This window comes from Rissa tridactyla, chromosome Z, assembly GCF_028500815.1.
Source record: "Rissa tridactyla isolate bRisTri1 chromosome Z, bRisTri1.patW.cur.20221130, whole genome shotgun sequence".
In the NCBI taxonomy this organism is placed as follows: Eukaryota; Metazoa; Chordata; class Aves; order Charadriiformes; family Laridae; genus Rissa; species Rissa tridactyla.
In genome coordinates, this window is record NC_071497.1 from 36,719,945 (window position 1) to 36,733,237 (window position 13,293).

The window sequence follows — 13,293 nt, forward strand, 5'->3', positions numbered from 1 at the left end:
TATTTATGGCTCTGTGAACTGTACTGTTTTCTGTAATTGAGACGTCTCAGTTAATTTCCATAACTATTTTCTTTGTGAAAGCCCTTGAACTACATGAAGATATTTTTATAGCTATGATTATTTTATTTTGTTGATCTTGTCAAATTTGTTGGAGTAGAGAATTCACTAATAGTTATGGCATAGATCGGGTCATTTTATTTTGTTATTTCTATAGAAGTGTTTTATGTGTTTCTCCTCACACCACCTATTAATATGATGCACTAAGGTACCTACTAAAATCTGGTTTTAGTAATAGGGAGAAGGCACAGGAAAGGATTAAATGTGTTTTGTACTTGCTGGCTAAACCCCGTGATGTATTCTCATAGCTGTGGGTTCTGATTCATAAAGATTTAATCTATAGCTCTGTTTCAGTAGCAGCTAGCCCACTCATGAAGCATGTACCTTCGTGTCTCGGTCTGGGTGGTCTTATGACCTCACTGCAGATTAGAAACGAAGATACCTTTAAAAATGAGACTGAGTGGACTTTAAGATGATGTAAAGCTTTTAATTGAGCTCAAGTAGTTTCTTAGCTATTGCACAGTATTTTATGTGACACACCTTAAATTGTGTGTCACATAGGAATATCACATGTGATATTCATACTGTGCTTCATGGCTATTGTTTTTGGTTTGGGTTTTTTTTTTTTTTTTTCAAATACAGGCTACGGGCATATGGTGACTGCACACTGCATGATTTGCTCTGTGTAAACTCCCTGGCCCTGGCCTAAGAAATGTGGGATAGGGTTTTCTTGTTTTATTGCTTTAGATGCAAGGCTTAGCTGGAGGTAGGCAACCAAAACAGCTTTAATTAGAGGAAGTCCTTACTGCCTCCAGTTTTTCATTTGTGAGTTATTCCATTAATAAAAAATGAAGCTGTGACTCTGAAAAAAGGAGAGGCAGGGGTTAAGCAATTCTTGCCTTCTGTCTTATGGCACAGGAATCGGAGTCCCTAATCTGGCATCCTGCTTTACTATCACACTGCACCCCTTCAGCTCCCACTCTACAATCACACAGACTGGAAGTTATCTTAGTATACAGGGATCAGTAAAGATATGTCTGTGACTAAATCTGATCAAACTCAAGGCATTGTTCTGAACATCGCCATATTACAAATTGTGACATGAGTTCCCATGGCACGCAATCAGAAATTCTCTACGATAGCGGTTTCACAGACTATACTAGTACTATTTGATCCTTAATTCTTGTTTTGAATGACTAAACCTCAAATTTGATCTTGTCACATCATGATTTAAATACAAACATAGGCAGAAGTTGCAAGTACTGATTAACGAACTGTGGAATGCAATAAGGTTATTTACAACTGTTTTGTTGGCGTAAATGTTAGGAGTGGTATCAGTGCTGGTCTAATAATCTGCTATAGATCCTCCAAGTAAAAACAAAGGACAGTATTACCAACGTCTTGCTTAACCTGGGAATTTGGACTCTGCTTTTTGTCTCTATGAAAATATCTTGCAGTGTATGAAATATCCTGTGGACAGTTAACTTTTACATTTATGACACACATTGGTTTTGGCTTTTCAGCAACTCTCAGTTAGATGGTTTCTTTACGTTCCTTTCAGAAAAGACGGCGGCGGATTGACCGAAGCATGATTGGGGAGCCAACAAACTTTGTTCACACAGCTCATGTAGGATCAGGAGACCTATTCAGTGGAATGAATTCGGTAAGCATGAGCGAATGAAGACTATTTCGTCTTACAATACAGGAACACTGTATATGTATCTTATAGCTGAAAGACTCATTGCTTCAGCTACAAGAAAGTATCTCTATAAAATTGAAGAACAACCTGCTTGGAACCTGCTGAAGAACAACCTGCTTGGAATCTTAATTCCAAGTCCTAAACACCTGCATTGAAAATTATGGAATATAATTTTTAAAATTCCTATATTTATTGATAATACATAGTAGATACTGTATAAATTGTGCAGGCTATGTGTAGAATACTTTTAAAAAATTCATTCTGATGGCAAGTATGAACTAAAATAGAGGTATATTTGAAAATATACTAGTCTATCTTAGAGAAAATATTTAAAAATGTCTTATAATTGACTAGATTTCTTACCTTAAATGCTTTAAGCTATTTTAAATATAGTTCATGTAAAACTCTAACTTAAGTTGGTTTACGGTGCACACAAATATTTTTGTGTGTCCTTGTTGTTGTCCTTTTCTATGCTCTGTAGCCCTATTTGCAGTGTGAATTATTTCCAGAGAGAGCAATGATGTCACAGGCAAGGTTTTGTGGCTTCCTGTAGATGATAGGAGCAACAGGTATTTTTATCTCTCTCAAAGTGAAAAACAGAGGCTAAGATACATACTGAAAATCAGCTTATGAGGATAGATTTCTTTTGTGTATCTTCATATTTTTGTGAAATGTCGGTAGATAATGATGAAAAATACTTATTGAACGTAATAATCCTCTTTAAAGGAAAGAAATGTTTTGAGATGAAAATGATGAAAAGTACTTCTTGACAAAGCGAAAAAAAGAATTCTGTCACAGGTATCAGAATAGAGAGTAGAGCTGTAAAGGAAAGAGGCAGTTTTAATGTAGGCAAATGGAGTCATTTGTAGTTTCAACTAGTTTACCGCTTATTGAGATCAGACAGAAACTTTTGTAACTCAGTACATATTGGGGAAGGGCAAAGCTAGAAAATCTGACATGACAAGCAATATACTAAAATTTTCCAGAAACAACATAATGGATTGGAAGTGATTTGTACTAAAACACGTGTAAGCAAGTTAAATGGACAAACACAGCTTCAACTTAATAAAATAAAGCTAATTACTTAATGCAATATATTACATTAATCTTTAAAGCCATTACAAATTGAAATAATAAAGTGATAAAGTGAGAAGCTTGCTTTATTATTTTTTTAAAGCATTTTTTTAATTTTGAATGCTTATAACTGGCTCTTTCACTTTTTTCATTTGGATAATGTGCTGCATAAGTGGACAGAGTGATTTTTCTGAATCCAGATAGAAAGGATCTGTATGCAAAAAATAATCCTTTCTCCCCTCTCTCTTCAGACACACAAATCTCTAGTTTTTCCACATTGCATATTTTCCTGCCTCTTCTGTGTTGACTTACTGTTGTAATACTGCAGCCAGTCTCCTTGTTCATTCTTCGTAGTGCAAATTCCAAGATTATGATGTTAACCTCTACATGGGTTTCTGCTGTTTAATTTCCTTTATAGTATGGACATTATACTCCTTCATGAACCTCCTTGTGCTTTCTCTCTTCTGAATACCTTAGGAGGGCCTCCTGCAATTTCATTAGCTTTTCCTGTATAAATTTGGTTCTTCATCCGTTATCTGCTCTGTGCTTTTTTTTCATCAACATTATTCTTCATTACATATCCTTATGATTCTGAGTACAGATTCTGACTACTGAAATATTTTGCTTTTTTTTGTTTGCCTTCTCTGTGGAGTGCCTTGCTCCTTTGTCAAAGGTACACTTAATCAGTAGGAGCCTTCTGTACACTGTTTCTTTCTCATTCCCATCGCTTTATTTCTTATTTTACCTTCATGTTCCATGGTGAAATCTCTCGCTTTCTTCTTCCGCTTCATATTCCTCAGTTTAGTCTTTGATTTCGTGTATTCCATCCTTTTCTTAGTTTTTTCCTTGTTTTCATTCTCAAGGACCATCTGTGCTATTTCCTAATTCTAAAAGAGAGGGAAAGAAGGAAATTAATGAGATAGACAAGCAGCACAACAGATTGTATGATCTTTAATTGGTTCAATCCTTTTCCCCATACAAAATCTTATCCTATCTAAATTAGATGTAAGAGAGAAGAACCTTGCTGTTATGTGTCATCAAAGAAAGGCAATGACATCTTTGGGAAAGAAGAAAAATCATTGCATTTCATGGTGCTTGTTCTTGTAACTCAAGACTGCTTCAAAAGGACAATGCTTCGGAAAGAATACCACCTTATAGGCCTACAGTTGTAAGACCTACTTTTTGCTTAGTGTTTTTAACATTGTATGTTTCCTATTTAAGTTTTCATATAAAAAATAGCCACTGAACTGTTAATGCAGGCAAGTTTAATTTGCTGCATTCTCTTCGCTTTAGGTTTAACAGCCTCTGCGTTCTAAACTAATACTTCCTTACCTACTCAAGTACCAGAGAAAATATTCTAACCTTTAGAAGGTGTACTTATAAAAATTTACACAAGTGCCTTGTAATTTGTGTTGATTAGCTGTTCTCCAAAATTTTAAAGCCATGTAGTCAAGTTGTCCAGGCTGGGAGGCCTGGAGATGTTTTTCTGTCTCTTCTTCAATAGAGGCAGGTTTCGTTCAGATTAAATTAATGCCATCCTCAAGTAATTCTTATGAACACATTTACATGTAGATTAATTATTTTCTAAGGAAAAAATATTAAATTCAAACTCCTGTTGTTCCAGTGAGTAACAGAAAATGCTTGATGAAGAAGATGACCAGCTTGGTGAAACGTGAAAGTTCTTAAACAACACCCTATGGATGTAGTTGCACTTCTCCACACTTCCTTACTGAGTTTGTAGTCTGTGATGTCAAAACCACTAGATTATTGGCTCTGAACACTTTTCCGTAAAAGAAAATGTGAATATAACATCACTTTGCTGCAGCTGTATCACTTATTTGAGCAAAGTGCCAACATAGAAAATTGGTTTACTTTGTGCTGCTTAAATACATAAAAATCAGATCTTTTGCACTGCATTGCAATATGCCATACTGTTGAAGACAAAGATCCTAAAACAGGCTCTCTTTTTCACAGTGGTTTGAGAAACAGTGTGTAGGAAAGAGTTGTGCTCATTCATTTTGTGTGTATGCTTGTGGTTTGCTTTGCTGTGGAAAAGAATATACATATTTTGTCTTTGTAGACAGGGAAAATATTGTGCAAACTAATATTTCTCCAGTGCTGTTTTAATACAGCTTTCTGGTGGTGTTTCAAGGTCTCTGTGAAGGAGCATGTAATAATCCCAAGTGGTGCCCTGCAGGCATAGGCTTTGCTGCAAGCTCAATTTCAGAAGCCATAGCCTTGAATGAGTATGTTCTTTTGTGCTTATTGTGTACTTGTTATGTATGCTATGGGGTGCAGAGAGAAAAACGTGCAAGGTCGGGGTTGTCTTCCTGCAGGCAGCTGGCGATGATTATTTTGACTCATGCAACACAAGCAGGAAAGAACTATGGATTCCTTTCCTTTTTGTTGATAAGGGCAATGAAAGCCGTACAGGGATGTGTGCGTCTTTGCGTGTGTGAGGTATCTTTATGTATTTATTTGTATCAGGCTAAAAATACCTTCAAATAAGCTGTTTCCAGGGAAGTTGATAGTTTGAATATGGTTTAAACAATAAATACCCTGCTATTTAAAGGAATGGTAGCAATTAAGGAAAGCAGTGTGTGGTGTTACATAAATAGATAAATAAAAAACCTTCCACAAACCAAAAGCTCCTTCTTGGTTTAGAAAGTCCTTTTTTAATTATCTGAAGTTAGCCATACAATGCAGATACTATCCAGATATTTTGTAAGTTGTCTATTTTATTTTAATGTAGCAGTGTCAACTTCTCTGGTTTATCATACTTAGTAAAGAACATTTTCCATATAAAAAGATTGTCAGGTGGAGTGGAGTTGGATACCAGTAAGAGATTTGATTAATTTTTTCTGAGTAATCAAGCTGGTCACTGAAAGCCTGAATCAGCCAGTTTTCTCTGGGGGAGAGGAAAAACTTCAGCCTCAGTACCAGTTCTTCCATCTCTCTGTCAGAGCTGCTTGCAGAAGTGAAAATTCGAGCAAGCCTATGCTGCACATGTCCTCATGCACAAGTAATGTAGCTTTAATGGTAAAGGAGCACTTGAAAACCAACCTAAACAAGAAATAAAATGGGAAGCAAGAAGACGCCATAGCTCACTGTCTGTCTTGTTTTTCTGCCCCTCCTTTCCGTCTGTCTCCAGGTCAGCTCCATTCAGAACCAAATGCAGTCCAAGGGAGGCTATGGAGGTGGCATGTCTGCAAATGTTCAGATGCAGCTTGTAGATACAAAGGCAGGATAACCTCGGGGAAACCTTTGCAGTAAGTATTGCACTCTGCTTTTTAGGCGCTGTAAGAGTAGTAGGAAGAATTAGCTCCCTATAAAATAGCTCTGTCTTTATGATGCTCAATTTAAAAGTGCATTTCTGAGTAAAAATTTCAATATCATGTAAGCATGTTATTTTTTTTTTTTTACACAATGAACAAGAGATTGTCCTGAATGCATCAGTCTGTCTGTAAGCTTGATTTATACCTAAGGTGATACTGTAGGCAAATCTTTGCAAGTGAAGTTAGTTGTATAACAAACTTCAGAAGAATTCTGTGATATGATTAGGGTACCATTTTTGCAACAGTTCCATCCATTTAAGTATAATATGTATTGTGTTAAATCAATGAATAGCAATGTTACAGAAGGAAAATGGTCACTCAATGTTCAAAACTCAGCTTATTGTGTTTTTTCTGTCCTCCAGGTTTATGTGAGTTCCTGTATCTTCTTTCCTGTGTCCCCTCTTTTGCCTTGGTGACTGCTTTCTGTGCTCATGATGAGAGAAGTGATGGCTCATTGTTCACCCTTTGTGATTGCTCCAGTGAAAAGTTGCTGTTCTGCTCTGATGATGCCATTTATCAGATTGGTCCAACTGTGCCTTTCAGTGGCATGCACACATTGGCCTCTACCAGTATCATGGACATAGAGCTGTTTAGGATTGTTTTCAGCTTTTTGTTTGTTTTTAGGCAAATCAAAGCACCAACCTTAGCTTCCGTCATCCCTCACAAATACTAATGCACAACATTCTGTTGCTTTTTAGTCTTTAATCTTTTCTCCACTCCAGTAATTTAGAAATGAGTGAGTTTCCATTAACGTCATCAATCATCTATTGTTCATAACGATTTTTGAAAGGTCTGGGACCTGCAAGCACAAATGATTATTTCATACAAAACCAGCAGAGTAGATGACCGCATGCTTTGTGAGGTTGCTTTGTATGGTGGCCTGCTTGGTGCTAGAAGAAAAAAAAAGTTGCTTCCTGCAGACTCGTGAAAAATTTTGCTGTGGCACCAAGTCATGCCTGTTTCTGAAGAAGGACTTGTAACTTAGCTGCTTCAGAGTTATGTCTTTATTTTAGTTTTGATCAAACTGGTCTTGAAATAATAAAGAGAGAGCTTGCATTCATGAGGTGTTTGTTGTAAATGTTCAGTATATTTATTTTAAAAGAGCTGACCTTGAGACTGTAAACCAGTGTAGTACCGTATCTAAGTGTTGTGGAAGCACGTTAGGCTGTTTAAAAAAGAAAAGCATCATGTTTGGCTGCTGCTTTTTCTTTATATAATTTTTCTTAGTTTTCAGCTGTATGGTCATTCCCAGTAGCAGCATGTCAGACTGCCTGCAATATTAGCTGAAAAGTTTAGTAGACCTCTCTAAGTAGTTGGCAGTTTCTGTGTACTAAATATTTAGGGGCCATGGAAGTTGCTAAGAGCAACATACTAATCTGGCAGAACAGATGCCAATGAAAACAACATACAGGGTGACTTTTTACTAAGTCAGTAAATGCCTTTTGCTCAGGTTCCAAAGCATGTTTCTTTCACATGTTGTGAAATTGTATTTTAATATTGCACTGTTTTCAGATTATCTCTGTAAATGGTCCCTTTTTTCCTCCTTGGTGGTGGTTTGAAAGAAGTCAATGATTTGAGTCCTGGTTGAGTTAAGTTTTTATGTGGAAAAAAAAGCCAAACATCCAAACAATAACTGAGCCTAATCAGATCCATTTTTATATGTAAACACGCATGTGTTCGTAACTATAGATTGCTGTGGTAAATGATTATTCTTTTTCCATCCTTCCCCTGATTTCACATTGCAACAGCTGTCAGGTTGATTTAAACATGTATGAACCTACCTACTCTTCTCTCTCAGTTCACAAGCAACATACAAAATACAGGGTCGTGGAGGTAGTTTGCCTTTCCTAAGTTGTATTCCAGTGGTAGGTGTTAATTATCTGGTGGAATAGTTCGAATTAGTTTGGATAGTCTTCACTGATTAAGGTACTGATTCATGATGACAGAAGATCAAGATGTTCAATGGGGTGCATAAACATGTGGCAGTGCAGTGATATTTTTTTTAGAGGTCAACATTTCCAGTGCCACTTTATCAATGAGTCCTAAATATACTATGATTATAAAATTATTTGAACTTTGTCATTGGTAATAGCAGCTTAAATTTGCTTGCCAAACCTATCTTGCACTTGTTAAAATGTTTTCAGCTCAATAGCCAGGAAAAAAAATTTGACATATTTTTATAACAGACATACTTTTTTTGTACATTGTGTTCATTCTTGAATAAAGTCAGTTCAGTGTTGGCTTGTAGATATTAAAAGGAAAGTATTGACTTTGATTCAATAAATGTTTTCTTTCAGTTGGTGGCCTACCCTTTTTCTTTTTCATTTGCATCAGAAAAACACTTGCAGCCTATGGACAAATTTGTGGTGAAAATTCTCTTAACAGTAACCTGTTAGTGTCAGTAAGTAAGTTGCAGTCTTCGGGTTTTTTCATATCACTTGGCCCTTTTGTTGACAAATGGATTAAACTATAATTTTATTGGCACTTTTGTTGCATTGACTTAGAGTGTATACCAGGGGCTTCTGCAAGGATCTTCAAGGGAAGGTTTCATAAAAAATACATTGGAAACCTTAATATACAGGATTTCTTTCCTTTTGACTGCAGCAGGTTTGTGTCTTACTTTCTTGAATGTTATGCAGATTACTGTGGTCATCAGTAGAAGACTTAATTGTACAACTAATCATCGTAATTCAGACATCTGCACTAAATATACCTGCAAGGCACTTCTTTCTATTTGGCTCAATTACTTTCTATATTTGACACTTTCAAAGTTAATTCCTTCAGCACTAATGTACTAGTTTAAACTTCATGCTAAATTGTTTAAAAGACTGATAATTAATTGTTTAGCTCATGGCAAGTTCTTGAAATTGCCAGTTGAGGAAAAAAGATAGTTTTAAAGGGAAAGAAAGATCAAGATAAAGACTAGGTTGCTCAGAGCCCGATCCAGCCTGGCATTGAACACCTCCACGGATGGGGCATCTACCACCTCTCTAGGGAACCTGTTTCAGGGTCTCACCACTCTGAGTAAAGCTTTTCTTCTTAATATCTAATTTAAATCTCCCCTCTTTCAGTTTAAAACCATTATCCCTCATCCTATTGCTCCATTCCCTGATAAAGAGTCCCTCCCCACCTTTCCTGTAGGCCCTCTTTAGGTACTGGAAGGCCGCTATAAGGTCTCCCTGGAGCCTTCTCCAGGCTGAACAATCCCAAGTCTCTCAGCCTGTCCTCACAGGAGAGGTGCTCCAGCCCTCTGATCATCCTTCATGGCCTTCCTCTCAACTCACTCCAATAGGTCCATGTCCTTATGTTGAGGGCCCCAGAGCTGGACACAGACCCCCAGGTGGGGTCTCACCAGGGTGGAGTAGAGGGGCAGAATCACCTCCCTCAACCTGCTGGCCACGCTTCTTTTGATGCAGCCCAGGATATGGTTGGCTTTCTGGGCTGCAAGCACACATTGCTGGCTCATATTGAGCTTCTCGTCCACCAGCACCCCAAGTCCTTCTCCTTAGGGCTGCTCTCAATCCATTCTCTGCACCGCCTGTATTTGCACTAGGGATTTCCCTGACCCACGTGCAGGACCTTGCACTTGCCCTTCTTGAACTTCATGAGGTTTGCATGGGCCCACTTCTCAAGCCTGTCCAGGTCCCTCTGGATGGCATCTGTTCCCTCCAACATGTCAGCTGCTCCACACAGCTTGGTGTTGTTGGCAAACTTGCTGAGGGTGCACTCAATCCCACCATCTATGTCTCCAGCAAAGATGTTAAATAGTGCTGGTCCCAATACCAACCCCTGAGGAACATCACTTGTCACGGTTCACCACTTGGACATCAAGCCATCAACTGCTACTCTTTGAGTGCGCCCATCCAGCCAATTCCTTATCCACCAAGTGGTCCATCTGTCAAATCCATTTCTCTCCAATTTAGAGACCAAGGATGTCGTGTAGGACAGTGTCAAATGCTTTGCTCAAATACAGGTGGATGACGTCTGTTGCTCTCCCCTTATCCACCAAAGCTCTAACACTGCCATAGAAAGCCACCAAATTTGTCAGGCATAATTTGCCCTTAGTGAAGCCCTGTTGGCTGCCACCTATCATCTCATTTCTATGTGCCTTAGCGGAATTTCCAGGAGGATCTGCTCCATGGTCTTGCCGGGCACAGAGGTGAGACTGACCAGCCTCTAGTTCTCCAGGTCTTCATTTTTTTCCTTTTTGGAAATGGGGGTTATGTTTCCCCTTTTCTAGTCAGCAGGAACTTCACCGGACTGTCACAACTTCTCAAATATGATGGATAGTGGCTTAGCAACATCACCCACCAGTTCCCTCAGGACCCAGAGATGAATCTCATCAGGTCCCATGGATCTGTGCACCTTCAGGTTCCTCAGATGGTCTCGAATCTGATCTTCTCTGACAGTGGGCAGTTCCTCATTCTCCCAGTTCCTGCCTTTCCCTTCTGCGACTTGGGCAGTGTGGCTAGATGATTCATTTTTGCCATCAATGATAATTACATCTATTGCTACACAAGACATGACGTTCTGCCTTCACACAAGTTAATAGGCATGAGTTCAGACTTCAAGCAGGTTTCCTATTAAGCCCAGAAAACACAGAGTGCTGGTGGACTTGGCAATAATTTGCTGATTACCAAGCTTGCGTACTTAAATATGATGCAGAATGGTATAACCACATTTATGAATGATTGAGCTGTCTTGCAAAAGTCACATTCATTTGTTATGACATAGCTATTTAAGCATTTGTGGGAGCTTTTCGTGGCATGGATTGTCTACAGCCAAATTTATCTTTTTTTTTTCAAAAAAATTGATGATCCATTTTTAGACACGCCATAGTAACAGGGCGTATTAGCAGAAAAGTGGAGTGTTATGTTTGATTTATCAGTTCTTTTGAGTGAAGTGGATACTTCACTTTTGGACTTGGCTTGTAGTAGAAGTCAATCCTGGTATGCCATGGCACACACACAGAGCAGGGCTGGAGATCTCATAGATAACACTGAAATCAGCTTACTCTGATTTTTCAAGAGTTCAAGAAGGTGTTGGTATATGCAAGGGTCATGATAAGCTTTATCAGTCCAACAGGGACTGTGAGGGTAAGAGATGTTTCAGCACGAAACACTGACCCACCCACTATGGATAGACGTTGTTTTTCCTCAGAATGCTAAGCAGTACCAAAGTTTCATATATTGATGTCAGCATTCAGGGAGTGCTGGTCTTCTTCAGTGCTCTGCATGTCAGAGTCATGGGCACTTGTTTCTCAGGAATGTGCTTTGTTTCGCCCATGCTATGCCTTCAGTGCCACGAAGGAGCTGTTGGCTTTTGGTTTGTTTTTTAAATCTCTCACCATTACATCAGCCTTAATTGATTTGAAATATCTGCTAGGCAATATAAACATATTTTGCATTTGTGAATTTCCTGGTGGGAAGCTCAGATTAATGACTCCTCTTGATGTGAATGGTGTGAGGAGCCCTCATGCACCACACAGGAGCTGGGGTTTATCTTTTACACGTGCTGCCACTCACCATGATCCCTCACCAAATGTGTGAGGTCAGCTGTTATGCAAAGCTAGTTCTTAAAATTTTGCCACTAGGAGGAAGATGAGTATTGGAATTGATTTTGAAGTCCTCAGATTTCATGAAATGTGGCAATGCTAGGGAAATGGCTATTCTGAAAAATTTTTCCTTAGGAAATCATCTTTACACACGGATCATAATGCTTGGAGAAGAGTACGCTTTCGAGGTGGTTAATGCTAATGTACATTTTGGCATTCCACACCTTTTTTCCACTTGTCACAATTTTGCCTGCTGGACCAGTAACAGTCATCTCATGTGTATGGTGTATGCATTAAGCAGCAGAGATAATGCATGGAAGTGGGGGTGTTGTGCAGCATTTCACATTCATTTTCAAGGAGAAAAACATTTCAGAAGGTGGAAATAAGGAACAATCACATTTCAGCGAGCAATACTCCACGTTTGGAAGGATGGGGAACTGTGGGGTGAGTGAAAAGAAAGGAGGGTAAGTGGGGGGAGAAGGTAAACTTTGATAGGTGTCCAAGCACTATACCCAGGACAATTCCCCATGGTACTCTTTCAAGGAGCTATTGGCAACAGTCACGAAACCAGAGCCCAGTGCAACAAGGTTTGTTCATTTTTCACTGTTTTACGTAGTAGGTTCCAAGCCAATTACTCTTTCTGTAAGTTGCAGCAGAACATTTGGTTTCCAGCTGGCACAAGAAGGATCCATCATAACAGGCAGAGCAAGAACAGCCCAGGGGAACAGTGCTGCATGGTGAACAGAGCTGCGAAATGAGACTCTCTTTGACAATTTCGAAAGTCTGTATTAAATGCAAACTATTTTTCTTAATGTGAACATACATTGGCAATGGATGCCAATGCAACTCCACATCTCTTAAAAAATCTTTCGTAAGTCTGTTTCCAAACCCATTCGCTGAAGCTGGACAACATCAGGATGATACTCCTGCTACAGGTCCAAGTCCCAGTATTTCTTCTGATTGACTAGAACCACCCACTTCTATCTGTTTACATCTATCTGCAATTGCACAGATGCTATTGTCCTCAGAGACTGCCAAAATGCACCCAGCCCAGTCCTTGGATGGGAAATAAATTGCCGTGCCATGCTTTAGTTAAGAGCTTCCTCACTCATTCTCTGAATCACAACCAAAGCACTGGAAATGCATGACAGAAGGGAACACTGTGGCTAATGTAACAGCTAGACCTGCAAAGTTACATCAAGATGACTGCTTACTAAAACAATTTTAAATAGGATTTTCAGCCTCTTAAAACACACTTGCATTCCCAAATTAAACTGTTTTGCAAAATTAAACTGTTTTGACCTACATAGATGCAGCGGCCCATGCTGTCCGCATCGTACATGCTACAATGGGACATAATAATTTCTTCTCTCAGAATGAGTTCCTAATGGTTTCTGGGGCACAAGGCACTTCTCAGCTGCTGTGCGAGGCATCCGCCTGCCTCCTGCACAGCAGCCCTTCGAACATCCATCTGGCAGCGACGCAGAGGCCAACGCAGCGCTGGTAGGGCAGACGTTTTGTCCCAACCCAAAGTGCCGAAGCCATTTGGTGAGAGGGACTGGCAGCTGTTTCTG

General features: G+C 39.1%; 1 protein-coding gene across 1 annotated transcript in view; it reads left to right on the plus strand.

Annotated features, from left to right (window-relative positions):
- CDC42SE2 (CDC42 small effector 2) overlaps positions 1 to 8,461 on the plus strand; it is an 83,270-nt gene extending 74,809 nt beyond the window's left edge. The window contains exons 4-6 of the mRNA XM_054186741.1: positions 1,619 to 1,720; positions 5,982 to 6,099; positions 6,528 to 8,461. Of these exons, the coding sequence (XP_054042716.1) occupies positions 1,619 to 1,720; positions 5,982 to 6,080 (201 nt within the window). The 3' untranslated portion in view covers positions 6,081 to 6,099; positions 6,528 to 8,461. The remainder of the gene's footprint in view (positions 1 to 1,618; positions 1,721 to 5,981; positions 6,100 to 6,527) is intronic.
- The last annotated feature ends 4,832 nt before the right edge of the window (positions 8,462 to 13,293 follow it).